The sequence below is a fragment of the Vipera ursinii genome (assembly GCF_947247035.1).
Source record: "Vipera ursinii genome assembly, chromosome: 6".
NCBI classification, from domain to species: domain Eukaryota; kingdom Metazoa; phylum Chordata; class Lepidosauria; order Squamata; family Viperidae; genus Vipera; species Vipera ursinii.
The window spans coordinates 82,666,059-82,687,923 of NC_139515.1; the positions used below are offsets into that span (position 1 = coordinate 82,666,059).

At 43.3% G+C, this 21,865-nt stretch overlaps 1 protein-coding gene across 1 annotated transcript in view; it reads left to right on the forward strand.

Moving 5' to 3' along the window:
• IRAG2 (inositol 1,4,5-triphosphate receptor associated 2) overlaps positions 1-21,865 on the forward strand; it is a gene marked incomplete at its 5' end in the record, with an annotated part of 67,395 nt that overhangs the window by 36,220 nt on the left and 9,310 nt on the right. The window contains 11 exons of the mRNA XM_083366569.1: positions 1,847-1,918; positions 4,014-4,098; positions 5,286-5,427; positions 6,470-6,551; positions 9,362-9,399; positions 9,483-9,544; positions 10,792-10,911; positions 12,644-12,704; positions 17,045-17,072; positions 19,310-19,450; positions 20,552-20,683. Coding sequence (XP_083222695.1) covers positions 1,847-1,918; positions 4,014-4,098; positions 5,286-5,427; positions 6,470-6,551; positions 9,362-9,399; positions 9,483-9,544; positions 10,792-10,911; positions 12,644-12,704; positions 17,045-17,072; positions 19,310-19,450; positions 20,552-20,683 — 963 coding nt within the window. The remainder of the gene's footprint in view (positions 1-1,846; positions 1,919-4,013; positions 4,099-5,285; positions 5,428-6,469; positions 6,552-9,361; positions 9,400-9,482; positions 9,545-10,791; positions 10,912-12,643; positions 12,705-17,044; positions 17,073-19,309; positions 19,451-20,551; positions 20,684-21,865) is intronic.

Here is a 21,865-nt window from a genome sequence, read left to right on the forward strand (position 1 = left end):
TTTCTAACCACATTTGTTTAGTTTGTTTTTATAAATAACTCAAGACAATCCTACACAATACTCCTTCCTCCTACTCCTCTTTTCCCCACAACAATAACTGTGAGATGAGTTGGGCTAAGAGAGAATGGTTGGCCCAAAGTCTTCCAGGTGGCTTTCATGCCTAAGGAAGGACTGGAACTGGAACTCACAATCTCCTGGTGATTGGCCCAAAGACACCTTGCTGGTTTTCATGCCTAAGGCAGGACTAGAACTCACCATCTCCCAAACCAGGGGTAGGCAACCTTGGTTCTTTTATGACTCATGGACTTCAACTCCCAGAATTCCTGAGCCAGCCACGCTGAGGGGAAAGGGAGAGGTTTCCATGCTGAGCCATGCTGGCTCAGGAATTCTGGGAGTTGAAGTCCACGAGTCGTAAAAGAGCCAAGGTTGCCTTCCCCTGGCCCAGACTGTAGCCTGATGCCACTAAACCAAATTGGCTCTGATGTCTGTGTTTCCCCGCCATTCTGTCATCGTATAATAATAAATTCATTAAGCTAAATTGCTGAATTCTCAGAGAGTCTGGACAGGGTCCCCGACAATGAAAAGCATTATAATAAAATCAATAAAACATTTTTTTTAAAAAAAAGATAAAAGATGGCAAGTGTAATGAATCAAGAAGACCCTGGAGAGGCAATCACTTACTCTCAGTCCGACCCACTTCACAGGGTGGTTGTTGTAGTAGGGGAAAGAGTGCCACCTGCCCTCACAGCTAAATGTAATAATGAAGTTTCATACTATTTGGGTGATGCGATGAAGCAGGTGCTGGTGATGACCTATAAAGCCCTGAATGGCTTGGGTCCGGGATATCTGAGGGAACACCTGCTGCCAGCATCAAGCTCCCTTGGTCCAGTGCGCTCCCACAGGGAGGGTCTTCTCAGGGTGCCGCCGATAAAAGACTGTTGGCGGATAACCCCCAGGGGAAGGGCCTTCTCTGTGGGTGCGCCTTCCCTCTGGAACCAGCTGCCCGTGGAGCTTAGGACTGCCCCCGACCTTCGCACATTTCGCCGGGACCTGAAGACCTGGCTCTTTGAGCTCTCCGGCCCAGGCTGAGAATTTTTAACTGGGGTTTTTAATTCTAGGGATGATTTAATCTTTTTAAATTTGTTTTTAACTTTTGTACTGGTTGTTTTAAATGCCCTGTAAACCGCCCTGAGTCCTTCGGGAAAGGGCGGTATATAAATCTAATAAAGTAAAAATAAATAAATAAATAATACCTTTATCCTGAATGCTTTTCCTTTTAAACTGGGCTTACTGATAATTGCCGGTCTGTCATTTGCCAAATGGGACCGTGTCAATTTATTTGGGTGGGTGGGTGTGGGGTGGGGGTGGGGGGGTTTGTCTCCGACACAATCAGAACAAGAGCTGGGATTTTGGCTCCCAGATTTAATGGCTGCTGGCTAGCAGCCCTCTTTTCAAGAAAAAGTGTTCTCAAAGGATAATTTTTTTTGGTTCCTAATAGGGCTCTACTGCTGAACAAACCACCACCAAAAATGCTTATCAGATCTAGAACAGCATCCTCTTGTGTTGATTGAAAACATCAAGCAGGGATTTTCCCAGCCCTAAAATTGAGAGGCAGGTTACATTCAAGGCCTTTGGCACGCAAAGCCTGTATTCTGCCTTTTTGTTTGTGTTCTTGAAAAATACGTTTCTACACTCCCTCAGTGGACCAAACTCTGTTCTTTTCTTGCTTCCGCCGTTTAGCCCTGTCCTGATGGATAGCAACCGGGCTTCCAAAACGTAGCTAGGTTTTCTTGGTGAACTGACTTTTCTTTCAGCTGACCAGCATGCTAAATTTCTGTCCAAACAGAGCTGTGCCTTTGATGATGAGAGCCCTTTGTCCGGCTCAGATGTCAGTGAAGAGATAAGAACAGAAGAGCAGGTAAGCACAAGCAAGGTTTCAAAGTCTACGTTGGAAGAGAAGCTGAAGAGGAACGAAGCATTTGCAACATTTTCAGTGATAAAATTGAATTGGTGGAGGTGATAAATAAACTGAACGTCTCTGTCTAGGAACAACGTTTTCTCCCAAAGATGCTTTCCCAAATGGCAACTGAAGGTTTCGCTTCTCATCCATTCTTGGATGGGAAGCAAAATGTTTTCAAGGAAAAACAAAAAAAACCAAGACAGTCCAAGTTGCCTTTTGGAAAAACAGCTTTGGGACAACCAAAGTTGTCCATGGCGAGTTGGCTGATGGCGAGTTGTCATCAATCCAGCCAGCCAAACTGGCAGCCAGCAGTACAATAATGTTCCTATGATGCTGACTTAGTTAGAAGCAACGGATGGAAGCTGATCAAAGAGAGAAGCAACTGTGGAATTAAGGAGAAACTTCCTGACAGTGAGGACAATCAACCAGTGGAACAGCTTTGCCTTCAGAAATCATGGGCGCTCCATCACTGGAGGTTTTTAAGAAGAGACTAGACAGTCACTTGTCTGAGATGGTGTAGGTCAGGGGTGTCAAACTTAATTTCATTGAGGGCCGCATCAGCATTGCGGTTGCCCTCAGGGGGCCGGGTGGGTATGGCCAGGGTGGGCGTGGCCTACAGGGTGGGCGTGGCTAGAGTGCGTATGGCCTACTGGGTGGGCGTGGCCAGCTCGACATCGTTCGCATCAAGGGTGCCTATGGGGGCCTGGGCAGGAGTGGAACAGATCTGATGGTCTCTGGCAGAAGGAGGGTCTCTGGGCCAGGGCCAAGGCAGTGGAGGCCGTTCCCTGTTTCCAGGATGGCTTCGTGGGCCACATGAAACCGTGGGCCGGATCTGGCCCCCCAGGCCTTGTGTTTGACATGTCTGGTGTAGGTTCTCCTGCTTGAGCAGGGGGCTGGACTAGAAGACCTCCAAGGTCCCTTCCAGCTCTATTCTATTCTAAATTCTAGTTCAATAACTAGTCCACGTGTGAGGCAATACAGGATGAGTGCTGACAGTTTTGAACTCTTGGTGCTGAAGTAGACTCCAGAAAAAACTGTAAGCAGCCAAACAAACCAATGGATCATTGAACAAATCAACTCAAGAGTTCACTAGAGGGCATGAACGACCAGGCTCAAATTACAGGCAGGGCTCAATGAACTATCCTTCTTCAGTGACTGGTTGAAGTTCCAGCTGTTCCAGCAGTTGCACAGTTGTGTGATCACAATTGGGGTGCTTGGCAAACTGGCAGACGTGCCGGTTGCCAAGTGTCCGAATTCTGAGCACGTGACCGTGGGGGGGGGGAATGTAGCAATGGCTGTAAGTGTGAAAAACGGTCTTCAATCCCTTTTTTTCCCCCAGTGCTGTTGTATCTTCAAATGGCCACTAAATGAATGGTTATAAGTTGAGGACTACCTGTAGTGCTTTGTGGTCAAAATGCAGGCAGCGGGGCCCAATTATTCCGAAAAAAGAGCCATCTGACCACATGCTTGTTTCCTGGTAGAAGGAATTTCCTATAAATTAGTTGAGCTGCATGCTGGATGCTGGAGAGCCATCTCCTTGCTTTCAATTCTCTGATGACGGCAAAGTTTCGTTCTCCGAGCTTCTGGGTTGGTGTCCGAACGTTTCGTTACCAGGCTAGGTGACGTCTTCAGCGGAGTTGAGGGGATGTCAGCGTTCTTCTCTTGATAAGGGCTTCAGGTGTGGGTGAGGGTCTTGTGATGGGTCCGGTGGGAGTCATCAGTGAGAATCGTGTGATGGGGAGGTTACACCAGGTCAGGGTCCTTGGGAGGTGAACTGCTGGTGTGGGGAAGAGGGGGCTTCCGTGGGATGGTTGGGGGTCAGTTGTGTCTCTGGTTGGGTGTGTAGTTGATTTGGATTGTGAGGGTCGTAGGCTGGTTGATGGGTCAGTGTGTCTGTCGATGGAATTGCTTGTGGAGGGCCAGGCTTCGGTGAACTCACAAGTGTGGCGGGTGGTAGCGTGGCCGATGATTTTAGTGTTACTCCAGTCGAACTGGTGTTGTTTGGTGTCGGTGCGGGTAGAGGTTAAGGATTTCGATTCTCTCATCTTAATAGGAAACCTGTTGCTCTCAAAGACTAGGAACCCAATTGTGCTGGCCTTGGAGTACGTGCTGGTCCACACAAGATATCTTACTGCTAGGTAAGCTTAAAATATGCACTGGCTGCAAGTGGGTTGGCTAAAAGGAGGAGCACGCAGCCTTGGAAGAAGAAAACTGTATCTGATTTGCATGTTGCTATGTGTTATTTTTTCAAAATTTGAATTTTTTTTTAAGAAAAGGGTAAGGTTGAAAGACATGGAAGCAACGTGGTCAAAGTTGGGGATTTCCTCTGCTTGTAACATCATTTTCCAGGTTCTTTCATCCCCTTTTATTATGGTCATTAAGTTCAGTTAATGCTTTTCCATTAATGTTATTGTACGTGTTTATGCTTTTGTTGATTAGCATTTGCATCTATCATCCATCTATGGGTGAAGATTAAAGTATGCATCCTTTTTTAAAATCGTGCAGCTCAGGAGCAATTAGAAAGGCTCTGATTGAAATGAGCTTACTGAACAATTAGTTTTTTGAGAGGTCATTTGTAAGTTTGTGCAGAACTCTCAGATTACAAAAAAAAAACTATTTGAAATTGGCCACAGGGCTTACATCTTGGAGGATCAAACCGTACTTTGCAATATCCCAACTCAATTATCCCAAAGATGTTTTCTTTCCCAAAAGGCAACTGGACTTTCTTGGTGTTTCCTTTGAAAATGTTTCTCTTTTCATCCAAGACATTTCTTGGATGAGAAGTGAAATGTTTTCAAAGTAAACACCAAGAAGGTCCAGATGCCTTTTAGGAAAAAAAAAACCTGTGGGACAACCATGACCTAGATCAGGGGTAGGCAACCTTGGCTCTTTTATGACTCGTGGACTTCAACTCCCAGAATTCCTGAGCCAGCATGGCTGAGCTTGGAAACCTCTCCCTTTCCCCTCAGCGTGACTGGCTCAGGAATTCTGGGAGTTGAAGTCCACGAGTCATAAAGCGGCCTAGGCCTAGGCCAGGGGTAGGCAACCTTGGCTCTTTTATGACTCGTGGACTTCAACTCCCAGAATTCCTGAGCCAGCATGGCTCAGCTTGGAAACCTCTCCCTTTCCCCTCAGCGTGACTGGCTCAGGAATTCTGGGAGTTGAAGTCCACGAGTCATAAAAGAGCCAAGGTTGCCTCTCCTTGATCTAGATGATTGAGAATCTCCATAGACATCCCAACTTGATCTGCATGATTCCAGTCACATTTTCTGGGCTTCCTCTCATTAATCATTCCGCCACCTCTCCTTCTCTGTCTCTTTAACAGAAGCTTTGTCACTTGATTCTCTGCAACTGCTTCGAAGAAGCTCTCTAGCTGGGACTGTTGGAAATTCTCAAATATTATTAATATTCGGGAAAGAACACTTAAGAAATGGAACCACCTCGGATGTGATGTTGGATGAATACAGGTAAGATCAGAGACCCAGCTTTTAAAACGTTGAGTCTTCCAAGGTTGATAAAGGCTACACACAGCTCAATGGATAATTCTTCTCCTACATTGCCAGTATCTTCTCATTTGATTCTTACGGTAGTTACCTGTTATAATCCCGCCCTTCTCCGAGGACTCATGGCGGCTTACAAGCTTAGCAGTAGCCTTCATTCTATGTATATGCCTGCTTATTAGGGCTTTCACACACACCCCAAGCGGCATTATTACAAAGTCAGCTTAATTGCCCCCAACAATCTGGGTCCTCATTTTACCTACCTCGGAAGGATGGAAGGCTGAGTCAACCTTGAGCCTGGTGGGATGCGAACCTGCACTAATTGCAGGCAGCTGGTGTTACTTAAGGAGGCATTAGCTCACTGCTCCACCAAGGCTCTTTTATGAAAGTGGGCAGTTCATGTGAACATTTCCAGTCATTACCCATTAATTGGGCAACTCTTGGGCCAAAAATCTTTTACAAATATCGTTTCTTTTTGAGCAAGCAAGGTTGTTAGAAGCTTCACTGTTTTTCTGGGTGGTGTTATCCCCATACAATTACTATGTAGGTCGATAATGTGTTACTTTTTTTTAGCAGCCTGCTACTCTGAACAGCATCTTAACTCAGATATTTTTTTGGTGTTAAGGTTACTTTCCTTCAGTTATAAGAACTGAGCACAGAATATTGTGAAAGGTCATCAGATGGACCCATCGCCCACTATATGAGAGGCATCGTCTGAATGTTGTCTCTCCTGGCTATGGACGTTCTTGCTTCCAAAAGTCAAAATTCTGCAATTTCATCTCTCTGAGTGAAGTTATTACCTCAGCTACAAGTGCCTCTGACTTGTTGCTGTTGTACAGGCCCTTGAAACTAGTGACAGCTCTACTTAGTCTTGTGCTGGTTTTGTGTTGCAGCTAGGGATGAATTCTTTGCTTAAGTGAAAGCTGTAGATAAAAATAACCCCCAGTGTTTCACTTGAGGGGAAGGGAAAGCTGAATAGCTGCCATATGCAAATCTTGCTTTCTGCTAGCAGGTGTAATCACCGTTCGGTTGGTAACCAGACAGATGCAGATCTGATCTCGGCAATAAGGATGGATGGTGACTCTCCCAAGGTTAGTTTCATTTACTTGTTTCCAGGAATAGATTCCCTAAAAGAAGATCATTCATTGAGAACCGTGGAAGCCAAATTCCTTCCCTCTTTGCTGGGTGGCTCCCCAAGATTGACAGAGGGTTTTTACCACATTGATTTGGTTCGGTAAAGGAGAATATTTGTAGCTCAGCGTTGACGTGAGAGGTCCTTGGTGCCCTCTGAGTTTGCTTGTTTTCCTGCAGACGTTTCGTTACCCAAACTAGGTAACATCCTCAATGTTAAGTCATCCTCAGTCACTAGCATTGATGAGGTTATCTAGAAAACAAGCAAGCTCAGAGAGCACCAAGGACCCCTGATTTGGTTCGTTTGAAACTTGAAAATTCACAAGTTCGTTCAAAACCCTGCAATCCACACAGGCTTGTCCTTCTGAGGAGTGGTTACACAACCTGCTGGGTCACACCCATAGATACCTGGATAGATTTACTTGGTGCTTGATTGGCATTTGAATGCACAAATCCGTTAGATGCAAACTGAGCACCATATATCCGTAAAATCTTGGCAATTAAATTTAAAAAGTTATACTTTGTTAGATTTTTTTTCCTCACAATTGTCTTGTCTGTTCTGAATTGTGGCATCCCAGATTCAAATGTACTTTTTCCCCCAAAATGCAAAATGACCATCCTAATCCAGTGGTCCCAGTTAGTTGTCCTCCAGTTCCCAGAAAACCAATTCTTTGTGTTGGTGTCTCAAAATACCTGGAGGATAATAAATTGAGGAAGATTCTCATTAACTATCCTGGGAATAAAAGACTTCATTTATAGGACTAGGGTATGATAATTCTGACATGGCTGGAGAATTCTGGGAATAGAATAGAATAGAATAGAATAGAATAGAATAGAATAGAATAGAATAGAATAGAATAGAATAGAATAGAATAGAATAGAATAGAATAGAAGATAGAGGATAGGAGATTGGAGATAGGAGATAGGAGATGGTATGATATGATATAATGTATTGTAATAATATAACATAACATAACATAACATAACATAACATAACATAACATAACATAACATAACATAAAGAAGAGAAGACAGAATAGAATAGAATAGAATAGAATAGAATAGAATAGAATAGAATAGAATAGAATAGAATAGAATAGAATAGAATAGAATAGAATTGGAAGAGACCTTGGAAGTCTTCTAGTCCAGCCCCCTGCTCAAGCAGGAGAACGTATACCATCCCAGACAAGTGTCTGTCCAGTCTCTTCTTAAAAGATTTCTGGAGGAAACCTGTTCCGCTGGTTAATTGTCCTCACTGTCAGGAAGTTTCTCCTTAATTCCACGTTGCTTCTCTCTTTGATCAGTTTCCAACCATTGTTTCTTGTCCTACCCTCTGGTGCTTTGATGAATAACGTGGCAGCCCCTCAAATACTGGAACACTGCTATCATGTCTCCCCGATTTCTTCTTTTCTTCAGACTAGCCAAACCCCAGTCCTGCAGCCGTTCTTTGTATGTTTTAGTCTCCAGGCCTTTGATCATCTGTAGACCTAGTAGATTAGTAGACCTATTATCTGAAAGCTGCCAAGGTTGAGAGACACTGATCTCCTCCGTACATACAGAATATTTTGGAATAGTTCAGGCTGAAATTTACTGCATCTGGAAAAAAATCAGAGATGGAAATAAGTATGCCGGCCTTACAATGTTGCTAACTACACCTTTCAGCTTTGTAGCTAAGTCTCACCAACGGTGAAAGATGCTGGTAGCGGTAATTACACAGTACAGGTAGACCTCGGCTTACGATCACAACTGATCCCCAGATTTCTGTTGCTAAGCGAGACCCTTGTTAAGTGATTTTTACTCCATTTTACAACCTGTCTTGCCACAGTTGTTAGGTGAACCTGGCTTAACGGTTGTTAAGTGAATCTGGCTTCCTCATTGACTTTGCTTGTCAGAAGGTCGCTAAAGGAGATCACGAGACACTGCAACTTTCATAAATGCAGGCCAGTTGCCAAGCATCCATGGTCACATGACCATGGAGATGCTGCAGTGGTCATAAGTGTGAAATGGTATGTATAAGAGTTGGAGGGAGAGTAAAATCCCTACTTTTGCTTCGGGGAATCTATGGTACTGAATGCTGGAGACCAGATAATAAATCTGGTATTCATTTGTAAAAAAAAAAAAAGGAAGAAGAAAAAAAATGGTTAAATGGGTCCTTCCGATAGAGATTTGTCTTTTTTTTTACTTCTCCTGGGTGCTTTTTAGAGAACAGCTGTTGTTAAAATAAACCGAATAAAACAGTGGACTCTGCTCCAAAGCAAATGTCTATGGAAATAAATATTACCACAGGAAAGCTGCACAATCAAATTGGTCCCTCACAGTGTTTCTCCCAAATAACTAAGCCTTAGGCTGATTTTATTTATTTATGAAATTGATCTGGTGGCATATTGATTATATTAGGAATAGAATTTATTGTAGAACAGACTGGGATGGAAGGTCGGATTAAACATGTCATTTGTGTTGAGTCATCGCGCAGCCACAAGAGTCCAGCCCTCCATGAAATCTGTGTAGGCCTTATCTAGCACCAATTTAGCTTTCACTGTTGACTAGATTCTTGTATATTAGCTAGCCACAATAAACTCTTCTGTGCTTTGAACTCAACAAATGCTCCTGGTTGTTGGCTCCTGACATTTATAAGATCATCAAATCAGAAACTGAAGGCAGTACCAAGGAAATGTCCCTGTGCCTCGTTTTTTTATATATCTATACAAATAAATGTTTCCAATGCTTTTCGTTTGGCTATAAATGCTAAGATGTTTCATCTTTTTCCAAGGAGAGTGATGCCGGAGCATTAACAGATAACTTATTCAGGTAAGAGAAAAATCTATTCATTTCCTAATCCACCCTGTTTTTCTGCTATTGGATTGTACACTCATCTCTCATTCTTTTCCCAGTGAACTACTTCCATCCAAAGAAACTTTTGTCTCTGCCGCAGAGGGCATTAAAGAATCACAAGGTATGTTGAAGTAGAGATGAGTGGTAAGTAGAGCAAAGAACATTTCAAATTTTTGTGGGTTTCCGCAGCAAACGGCAATGACCCCAGAATGACAACTCATGATCAGTGATACCGTCAGAAAGAAGCATTGGCTGTGATTGTTCCAATAGTAAACCTCTCTGATCTGAGCAGGGGGTTGGACTAGAAGACCTCCAAGGGCCCTTCCAACTTTACTACTACTACTACTACCGTTATTATTATTATTATTCATTGCACAATCAGCCAGATGTTCAGACTAGATTTGGCATTTTTATTTGCCTATCATGACCTTACCAAGGACCTGGGGTAGGCAGATGTGGATGTTTGAATTGATGGTATTACAGATCTCGTCGCAGGATGGAAGCTGTTCCCAGTAAGGCCACCTTTTGCAATTGACTGATGGTGAATTTGTCAGTGCCAATGCTTTCCAAGTGGTGCTCCAGTTGTTTTGGGATTGCACCCAAGGCGCTGCTTATTATTATTATTATTATTATTATTATTATTATTATTATTATTATTATTATTATTATTATTAATAATAATAATAATAATAATAATAATAACAGCAACAGAATAGATGAGAAGGAACTGGAGAAGATAACAAAATACAAAGACCTACAAATAGAAATAGAAAGACTGGCAAAGGCAAGCAAGTGTTGTACCAACAGTAATAGGCGCCTTGGGTGCAATCCCAAAACAACTGGAGCACCACTTGAACACCATTGGCATTGACAAATTCGCCATTAGTCAATTGCAAAAGGCAGCCTTACTAGGAACTGCTTCCACCCTGCGACGCTATCTGTAATACCATCAATTCAAAAATCCACATCTGCCTATCCCAGGTCCTTGGTAAGGACTTGATAGGTCGACAAAAATATCAAATCCAGTCTGAACATCTGGCTGACTGTGCGATGATGATGATGATGATGATGATGATGATGATGATGAATATAATAATAATAATATCTTCCACAGATTACGTTGAGAATCCAGATCTGTCTTTTCCAACATCTATAAAGAACTAAATATTTTTTTCCTAACTAGCATTTTTCTTCCTTCACAACCAAAGAATTCTGTAATTTGGGGGGGCGGGTGAATGCAGAGAGACTCAGAAACGTGGTTGAAAGCCATCAAGTTATGCCCACTTAACAGGAGCCGGGGCTTTCCTCTATTGAAATGTATGAAAATCTTTAAACATATTAGCATTTTTCCCCCTTCTGCCTTTATAGATACGGAGTCTACACTACTGGAATCGGAGGGGGAAACACACCTTTCTACTTTAGGGTTGCTGGAAGCAACAGCTGTTTCAAAAGAGGAAGCTGTAGAAGATGCCTCCAACAACAAGACTGGTATTGTTGTTACTCTTTTTTTCAGATATATGAGCCCCTTGACAAGCAGGAAGCTAGTGAGTGCTACAAGTAGTCCTTGACTTACAACAGTTCATTTAGTGAGTTACAACGGCACTGGAAAAAGTGATTTATGACCATTTTTCACACTTACAACTATTTCAGCATCCCCAGGGTCACGTGTTCAAAATTCGAATGCTTGGCAACTGGCTCCTATTTACGACGGTTGCAGCGTCCCCCAGGGCCATGTGATCCCCTTTTGCGACCTTCTGACAAACCAAGTCAATGGGGAAAGCCAGATTCACTTAACAGCCGTGTCCCCAATTTAAGAACTGCAGCGATCCACTTAACAACTTTGGCAAGAAAGGTTGTCAAAGGTGGCAAAATTCACTTAACAACTGTCTCAATTGTAAGTCGAGGACTACCTGTATTCCTGGAGTGTGGATTGAACCAAAATAGGCTTGCTTTCACACCTTGCATGAAGCCGTGGCTTACAAGTCACAATGATTGACTTAACAGACTCAGTCACACTCAGCCAAGATCTCAAGAAGGTTTCATCCAGCATGTAAAGCCAGCCATGTCCTTAAATTGGACAGGGTTAACCACCACTTTTTTCTAATTGTAACCTACATTGAACAACTAAATAGTCCCTTCAGCTCTTTGATCCTCAGTTACTACTTGTTTTATTTTTGACACTCTGTTCCTCTTAAGTAACTACGAAAATTCTCAATCATCCAGGTCACGGTTGTCCCAAAGGTGCTTTTTCCAAAAGGCAACTGGACTTTCTTGAGTTTTTTTTAATGTAAAAATATTTTGTTTCTCATCCAATAAGCTTCTTGGATGAGAGGCCAAACATTTTCAAAGGAAAACACCAAGGAAGTCCAGTTGACTTTTGGGAAAAGCACCTTTGGGACTGTTTGAAAGAAAAGTCTTCATCAGGGTCCAGTCCAAGCTGGGAATAAACAACATGGAGAGCGCTTTAGAAAGAAGGTTGTAGTTTATTGAAGAGGAGAGCCAGACAGAAAGATGCCTCTGGAAAAAGAGAGTGACCACATGTAGCAGGGAGTGGTGGGTTTTTATACCTTCTTGAGCTTTTTGGGGGGAGCTGTTCCTGTGGCATGAACTTTGACCTGAGTCCGAGTGTGCCTTTCTGGTATTCTGATGGTGGTGGGTTAATCCTATTATGTCCCAAAGGTCACATCCTGCTTCCCTGGGGCTGCGACAGATGGCTATGTCCTGTGTTGGATTTTTTGGGTATGAGGGATTGTTGATTCTAGAGATCTTTGTCTTTCTAATCCAAGCTTCCTGGCTCCAATCTTTCTGACAAGATTATCACATCTGCATTTCTGCAGACCTGGTTTCTGTTTGGGGCAGAGAGAATTGGGGGTGGGTGGGTGTTGGTTTCTGCCTTTAAGATCCTTTGGGGAAATATAATAATTCTGCCTTTTAATATTCTGAAAATGTTTTCTTTCTCGGGGTTTGGTGGGGGGCTGATTTCCCCCAGGACCTCCACTTAAATAATCTTCCCTCCCAACTTGTAGTCTTTGCAGGCACCGAAGGAGTTCTGTAATAAGAGTAATAATAGTCATGAACAAAACAGTCTCCTCTGGCTGCAGGGGTCTGATCTGAGCTTTTGGAGAGTCTTCTTGGAGTTTTCCACTCATGCAAGTGGGCCCTAGCAGAGCATCAGCAGAAGACAACCATCTCAATGCTCGCGGCTTCTCTTCTTTTGCAGACGATCCATCTTCATCTCAGGATCTGTCAAGCAGTGTCGTGGGCCAAAAGAACCAGGATAAGTAAGTATCAGGTTTCAGAAATACACTCGAGTTATAAAATGACTATAGCAGTGTGCCCGGTGCTTAGCCTGTTTTTTCCGTGTGCTGCAGCTTTGTTATTGCACCGTTCTCGATGCCATCATTTTTGTCTACCCCCTGTGGATGCCCCTGTTCAGGTTCTACATATGCAGAGAGTATCAAGCTTCTCGCCTGTCTAGTAGCCCAAGCCTCTCTTTTGTCTGGAATATTTGTGGGAAATAAAGGCAGTTCTCGACTCACGACCGCAAATGAGCCCAACATTTCCGTGGCTAAGCGAGACAGGGATTAACTGAGCTTTGCCCCATTTTACGACCTTTCTTGCCACAATTGTTAAGGGAATCACTGCAGTGGTTAAGTTAGCACGTGCCGGGGAAATCGGGAGATTCGGGCTGTTCAGATGGGTACGAAGATTTAGTGCAAACTTAAGCTCCCCACAAGAATCTGAGCTACTAACGTTCAAGGTGAAATCATGGGAATTCAGAACAGAAAAGAATTCAAGGTGGGCTGGGCTTAGATCTCTTGTGGGCACTCAAGGACTCATGACCGATGACGCCTTTGACCCCTCCCTCGGTCTCAGCCTGGTCACATCTCCTACAGTAACATGGTTGTTAAATGAATCTGGCTTCCCCATTGACTTTGCTTGTCAGAAGGTCCCAAAAGGGGATCACATGAACCACCCCCCCCCCCCGCCGGACACTGCAACCATCATAAATATGAATCAGTTGCCCAGGGTCTGAATTTTGATCACGTGACCATGGGCGTGCTGGAGTGTGAAAAAGCGGTCATAAGTCCCTTTTTTTCAGTGCTGTTGTAACTTTGAATGGTCAGTAAATGAACTGCTGTGAGTCAAGGGCTACCTGCATCTCCTAAAGAAGGATGGAATGCAAAGCCATAGAAACATCCATCCCAGCCTTCTAATTTCTTTCTTTCTTTCTTTAATTAGATTTGTATACCGCCCTTTCCCGAAGGACTCAGGGCAGTTTACAGGGTAATTAAAACAAGAAATACAAAAGTTAAAAAGGATTTAAAAAATTACAACAGTCCCTGAAAAAGTAAAAGCCCCCAATTAAAATTAAAATTAAAATTCTCAGCCTGGGTCAGAGAGCTCGAAGAGCCAGGTCTTCAGGTCCCGGCGGAATGAACGGAGGTCGGGGGCAGTCCTCAGCTCCACGGGCAGCTGGTTCCAGAGGGCAGGCACACTCACTGAGAAGGCCCTCCCCCTGGGTGTTACCCGCTGGCAATCTTTTACCGGCGGCACCCTGAGAAGACCCTCCCTGTGGGAGCGCACTGGACGAAGGGAGCTTGATGCTGGCAGCAGCTGTTCCCTCAGATATCCCGGACCCAAACCATTTAGGGCTTTATAGGTCATTACCAGCACCTTGAATCTCACCCGGAGGGCAACCGGAAGCCAATGCAGCTCGTGGAGTAGAGGTGTTACATGGGAGTATCGGGAAACCCCCATCACAACTCGTGCGGCTGCATTCTGCACCAGCTGAAGCCTCCGAGTGGTCCTCAAGGGCAGCCCCATCTAGAGAGCATTGCAGTAGTCTAAACGGGAGGTCACGAGCGCATGAGTGACTGTGCGTAGGGCATCTCAGTCCAGGTAGGGTTGCAACTGGCGCACCAAGCGAACCTGGGCAAAAGCCCCCCTGGTCACGGCTCCTATATGGTCTTCAAAATTGAGCCGGGAGTCAAGGAGGACGCCCAAGTTGCGAGCCCTATCAACGAGGGGTAACACCTCACCCCCCATCATTAAAGATGGAATGGTCTGGTTAACCCGAGATGCCGATATGCACAGCCACTCAGTCTTGGCAGGGTTGAGACGAAGCCTGTTTCTCCCCATCCAGACCTGGACTGCCTCCAGGCAACAGGACATCACGGCGAGGGCATCGCTAGGTTGGTTTGGGGTGGAAAGAAAAAATTGGGTATCATCAGCGTACTGATGATACCCCACCCCGAAACCGCGAATCATCTCACCCAGCGGCTTCATATAGATGTTGAACAGGAGGGGCGAGAGAACCAACCCCTGAGGAACTCCACAAACAAGAGGCCTCGGGGTGGATCTCTGCCCTCCCGTCAACACCGACTGCGAGCGGCCCAGGAGATAGGAGGAGAACCACCGTAAAACGGTGCCTCCCACTCCCAACCCCCTGAGACGCCGCAGTAGGATACCATGGTCGATGGTATCAAAAGCCGCTGAGAGATCTAATAGGACCAGGACAGACGAGCAACCCCTGTCCCGAGCCCGCAAGAGATCATTCACCAGCGCGACCAATGCCGTCTCCGTGCTGTGTCTGGGCCTGAAACCCGATTGGTACGGGTCCAGATAATCAGTTTCCTCCAGGAAGAGAGGAAGCTGATGCGCCACCACACTCTCAACAACCTTAGCCAAAAAGCGAAGGTTGTAGACTGGACAATAATTATTTAAAACAGCCTGCAAACGCATCAGGATGTTACCGTTCTTTTCACAGTGCCCTGTTTTATTATTGCTGGATGCGTGCAACTTACTGTGACTGCAAACTAGATGCTAGAGGAGCCCTGTGACACCAGAATGAGGCTTCCTGGATTAAACACCCCAATAAAATCCCTCCTCTCCTCCCGGCTTGATTTGGCTTCCTGCAAGAACTGTGTAGTCCTTGGGTTTCAGTCTCCCCGAGCATTGAGAAGTTGCATCTCTCTGCCCCATGCAGCTTACCACTGAACAGAATAACAGAGTTGGAAGGGACCTTATAGGTCATCTAGTCCAACCACCTTGCTTAAGCAGGAGACCCTATACCAGGGGTAGGCAACCTTGGCTCTTTTATGACTCGTGGACTTCAACTCCCAGAATTCCTGAGCCAGCATGGCTCAGCTTGGAAACCATTTCTTTCCTGTTACCTTTATTGATTTCATTGCAGAGATGTTAACATAGGAAATAGATTATTTTGTTATCTAATTTTACCTTCCAAAAGAAAAGAAGCAGATGAAAAATGTGAGGTTCTTTCCTGTTGGCTTTTTTGAATTAGCTGTTTTAGATTCTAAAAGTTTAGTTCCTAAAGAAGTAACCTTGTAAATAATTTTATTGTCCTCCTCTAGTGCAGGGTAGGCAACCTTGGCTCTTTTATGACTCAAGGACTTCAACTCCCAGAATTCCTGAGCCAGCAGGGCTCAGCTTGGAAACCTTTCTCTTTCCCCTCAGCATGGCTGGCTCAGGAATTCTGGGAGTTGAAGTCCACGAGTCATACAAAAGAGCCAAGATTGCCTACTCCTAAAGCCAATAGAGCAGACATGTCAAACTCACAATGTCATGTGACATCGCGCAATGTATCGGGACGGTTTTGCCATTGCCAGCAATGGGGTGGGCACAGCTTTCAGATGACACATCTGGCCAGCGGGCCAGCAGTTTGACACCCCTGCAATAGAGGGAGAAAAAAAAAAGGTGCTGAAACACCGTTCTGAGCGTTCTATGACAAAAAAAGCCCTGGCCTGTCCTATACCATTTCTGACAGATGGCAGTCCAGTCTCTTTTTTGAAAGCTTCTAGTGATGAAGCACCCACAACATCTGAAGGCAAACTGTTCCATTGGTTGATTGTTCTCACTGTCAGAAGATTTCTCCTTATTTCTAGGTTGAATCTCTCCTGGATCAGTTTCCATCCATTGTTCCTTGTCTGCACCTTCAGGTGCTTTGGAAAATAGGTTAACCCCCTCCACTCTGTGACAGCCCCTTAAATATTGGGACACTGCTATCATGTCTCCCCTGGTCCTTCCCTTCACTAAACTAGCCATACCTAGTTCCTGCAACCGTTCTCCCTATGTTTTAGCCTCCAGTCCCCTAATCATCTTTGTCACTCTTCTCTGCAGCTGATGTTGAGACTCCTTCTAGAGTCTCAACATCTCCTGGTTATTTCCAGTGCCAACACTGCTTGCAATTTGCCTCCTAATCTTCCTTAAAGCCTTTATTTTTCCCCTGGAGGACCTTCTGACTCTGTGGCTTTTCCTGGAGTACCTCACCAGGTATTCTGCTTTAAAACTCCATAGTCTGTGCTTTAGTTGATGTGCCATTGTGGATCTGTTCAACTGAAATGTCAGCAGTTTGTTCCGTCTCCCAAGGGCGTAAGGATTGGTCTGCAGATATTCCCTTTGAGTAGACATTGTTCCATCTTGTGAGGTCCCTGACCCCCTTGAGATGTGGTGGTGCTGGGACTCCAGGCCTTTTGGCCAGAATGGTTATTAAATGAGGAATTTGGAGAATTGCAGTTCCACTTAATCTGCGGTGGCCTCAGAAGGATATTTCAGGTCTGTGTATCTACTAATATCCTTCCTTTTGTTCTTCTCATTTCAGTCGCTGTCCCAATGAGAAAGAAGTGGAGGTAAGCATAGGGTTTTAGATTTTAATTAAGGATAATTTAATTTATTTTAATTTGTTATTAACTTTTGTATTGTTATATTGTTTTAATCGCCTTGTGAACCGCCCTGGGTCCTACGGGAGAAGGGCGGTATATAAGTTTAAATAATAATTAATAATAATAATAATAATAATAATAATAATAATAATAATAATAATAATAATAAGTGTATTTGTTGCTTTTTCTACCTCCTCTTCAGTGGTGGGATTTAATAGGTTCGCACCGGTTCAGTAGAACTGGTAGCTAATTTTTGGTTGAGTTCGGCAAACCAGCTGAATTCCACCACTGGATGGCATCCACTGAAGCTCTAGTCTAGCCCTTTTTTGCAAGGCCCAGAACGGCCCTCCAGAAGTGTGTGGATGCCACTTCCGGAAGTCCGTTCTGGGCCTCAGAGGCCCGGAAGAGGCCTCCCAGGCTCAGAACGGCCAGCCGGAAGTGTGTGGATGCCACTTCCGGATGGCCATTCTGGGCCTGGGAGGCCTCCTCTGGGCCTCCAAGGCCCAGAACAAACTTCCAGAAGTGGCATCCACAGAGAGAACCGGTTGTTCACGTATTTGAATCCCACCACTGCTCCTCTTTTTTTTTTTTTAATCCCATTTATATCCCGCCCTTCTCCGAAAACTCAGGGCGGCTTACAATCGAAGAAGCACAAATCAATGTGCTTAGCAATAGCCTTCCTTCTATGTATATGCCTGCTTATTAGGGCTTTCGGCCCCACCCCAAGTGGCATTTTTACAAAGTTAGCTTATTGCCCCCAACAATCTGGGTCCTCATTTTACCTACCTGGGAAGGATGGAAGGCTGAGTCAACCTTGAGCCTGGTGGGACTCGAACCTGCACTAATTGCAGGCAGCTGGTGTTACTTGGTATGTCCTCATACTTTTTAGCGGTGTTTCCAAGGGAGTGGGGGGAAGAGAAGCAGGATTTTGTGTGTGGGATCATGACGAGTCCATGTTTTCAGTTTGAGCATCTGCTAGTATTTTCTAAGACAAGGTGGCAGGTTAGGACCTGGTTAACTGGAGACAGGATGTTAATTTGAGCTTCTTTGTTCCATCTGTTTATATTCTATGTCAGGGTGATACTTTCTCCATTTGAGGTAGGTTTGGGCCATTGGAATTCATGAACTAACAAACAGGAATGTCTTAGAAAACCCTCAGTGTTGAATTAACTCCCAGGATTAGTGTTTAACTAAATGTAAATAAGTGAAACAAATAGTTACTTTGGGCACTAGTGCCCTCTATTGCTTATTAAATTAACCATGTGCCAAACTATTTGAGTTGAACTCTTTGAATTAAAAAAAATCTGATTTTGAGCATGAAGACACTTTTCGGAGTGGAATACAACCACTGTAAATGCGAAAAGAGCCTCCCCAGCAGTTGGATGTGTGTTGTGTTCCGAATACGTCTTTTTCAAGAGCAGGACAGCATTCAAAAATCAAAAAGTTTGGAGTGTGCTTGAAACAGCCCCTTTCACACTTCAAACGGTTGGTTTTACCTTATATGTGGATTATTTCGGAATTGAACTGACATTGAATTGAAACATTTGGCACCTCCTGCATTGCCACCCAGATACAGATGCAGAATAACAAGAGTTGGAAGGGACCTTGTAGGTCATCTAGTCCTACCCACTGCTCAAGCAGGAGACCTTATACCATTTCGGACAAGTGGTTGTCCAGTCTCTTCTTGAAAGTCTCCAGTGATAGAGCATCCATAACTTCTGAAGGCAAGCTGTTCCATTGGTTGATTGTTCTCACTGTCAGAAAGTTTTTTCTTATTTCTAGGCCCAAGATCATCCGGAATTCAACTTGAGATTCTTTCCTGCTGGAAGCAATAATAGATTTTTACTTTACTTTACTTTACTTTACTTTATTTTATTATTTTATTATTTTATTTTATTTTATTATTTTATTTTATTTTATTATTTTATTTTATTTTATTTTATTATTTTATTTTATTTTATTATTTTATTTTATTATTTTATTTTATTATTTTATTTTATTATTTTATTTTATTTTATTTATTTTATTTTATTTTATTTTATTTTATTATTTTATTATTTTATTATTTTATTTTATTTTATTTTATTTTATTTTATTTTATTTTATTATTTTATTTTATTTTATTATTTTATTTTTGCACAGAGAGAGATTAATCAACTGGTAATCTGCCTAGTAAGGATGTCTGCTCCTCTTTTGTTCTCCAGGCAGAATTTCTACGGCTGTCTCTTGGATTCAAATGTGATCTCTTTACTTTAGAGAAGAGACTCAGGCTTGAAGAACGATCTCGGGATCTCGCGGAAGGGAGCCTGAGGAAAGAAATTGCTGGTGCTTTGAAACTACTTGACGTAAGAAGGAGGAAGATGGGTTCTGTCGTATACATCTATTGCTTCAGAGGGCGAAGGCAGACTTAACTTCTAGATCAGTTTTTTTCTCAGCTTTGGCCATTCGTAAAGTGGGAGAGTAAAGGATAGCAGCAAATGTCCTGTATCTAAGTCGGAAGCAGAGGGACCCAGAGGAAGCTGATTCTGCCAAGGAGACCAGGATAGTAAGAGCTAGTGTGGGATATGTCTGTGGAGAGTCTCAGGCATTCTGGTCAAGTTATCCCAAAGGTGCTTTTTTCATGAGGCAACTGGACTTTCTTGTTTTTCTTTGAAGACGTTTCGCTTCTCATCTGAGAAGCTTCTTCAGCTCTGACTGGATGATGGGGAATGGAAGGATTTATGCTCCTTGGTCATTGGCCTTCTTTTAGCAAGTTGATGATGCTACCTGGAGGCTTATCTGTGTCTTCAGGCTCACCCGAGGCGTGCAAATGGGTGTGTGAAGCCTTCTTGGAACTGTTGAAAGGCCTGTGTTGTGGACTGGAGATTAGTGTGGGATAATGGTGAAGGTCTTGGACTAACAAAAGGAAAACTTGGCCTCTAGTGTCTAGAGCAGGGGTCTTCAAACTGAGCCTTTTTATGACTTGTGAACTTCAACTCCCAGAATTCCTCAGCCAGGCATGCTAGCTGAGGAATTCTGGGAGTTGAAGTCCACAAGTCATAAAAGGGCCAAGTCTGAAGACCCCTAGTCTAGAAGGTACCTTGAGGCATTGGGCTAATCCTTAATAGACATTTATTAATGTTTATTAATTAATATTGCTTTACAGACATGGTTGTACAAATCTCTAGCCACAGACAAAGATATTTCTCTGTACTGTATGTGGGCGGGCTTACTGATATGGACGGCAATTATACTCCTGTTGCAAACAGAAGTTTCAAAAATCATTTGTAAGGCTAAAAAGCTAAAAGAGAGCTTGCCAGAGGGTCATCCCATTCATTCATTCATTCATTCATTCATTCATTCATTCATTCATTCAGAGGTTGTCCCATTCATTATCTTCATTCGTATAAAGCACAATGCTTGTCTTCTCTTTTTTTGCATGCACATACTGGCTGTTACTTCTTCAGTCTTTAGCCTCTCTAAGTGAAGATAATCAGGTGCAGGAGATAGTTAAGAAGCTGCAGAAGAGTTTGGACCTGCTGGATCAGCATGCCACCAGGATTGCTAGCAAAGCAGAAATGCTGGGAGCTGTTCATCAGGTAGGTTGACTGATCCAAAATTGTAAAGAATTTTTTTAAAAAAAGTTCTTCTCCAAGTTGAGTTTGGTTCCTGGCAACTTCATGGACACACCTGCTGTCTTTTTCCAATATGCACATGTGGGGAAGGCAGGGGTTAACACTCAAACCAACCTACACTCCTGGGGTATCTTTGTCTCTTTCACAATGATAGATCAGGCCTCACTTAGCTAATCAACATAGAGCAGAGTTGGTTAGACGTTGCCACCTGGCTGGATTTTATAGGTGTCCCATTCTTTCAAAGAATCACGCAGGAAAAAAATTATACAGGACTGAATATTCCTTACCCTTGGTTGAGTTGGCAGGATGTTCCCAGATCTTTGGAGGTCTGAACTGATAGGGTAAAATGAAAAGTTCTTTGAAAGTCAATTCTGGAACAGTGTTTCTCAACCTTAGCAATTTTAAGATGGGTGAGCATCAACTCCCAGAATTCCACAGTCAGTATGGATGACTGTAGAATTCTGGGAGTTGAAACCCACCCATCTTAAAGTTGCCAAACTTGAGAAACAATGTTCTGGAAAAATCCCATCTTAGCAAATGCTGTTTGTAAATGATGTGGGGATTTTGAAAGCTTGTGGAGCAAGGTAGCAGAGAAGTTAATAAGCCAGAAAGAAAAATGAAACAAGAAGATAAGGAAAAGGGGAAACAAACATAAGGATATAAGAAACTTAATATTCTTAAGTTTCTAGTGAAAAAAAAACATCTAGATTGATTCAAAAGAGCAAGTTGAATCTCTATAAGTTTGAATAAATCTGCAAAGACATTTCTGATGCAGACTTTGTGGCTTTTGTTACTTCACGCAATCTGTAAAGGCATATATTCCTCTGATTGTCCTTTGCATTATGTTGATAATAGTTTTAATCCTGATTTACTAGGAAAGTCCAAGCATTACTGTTAGACATTACAGAGGTATAGTAAAGCTGTTGTTCAAGAATTTTAAATACTGAACTTGGTCTAATGTAATTGGGAAGTTCTAGAGATGAATAGAAGCACCGTGTCTTTACAATATTTTAGTTGATCTTTTAATCTGTAAAGAAGCTTTTCATCTTACCCCAAACGCCCTGCAACTGAAAAGTTCTGTATAACATTTTGCCTGAAGAATCCTTCTGGCATCTCAAAATCTTATTTTTCTGAAGTTTGAAAAGG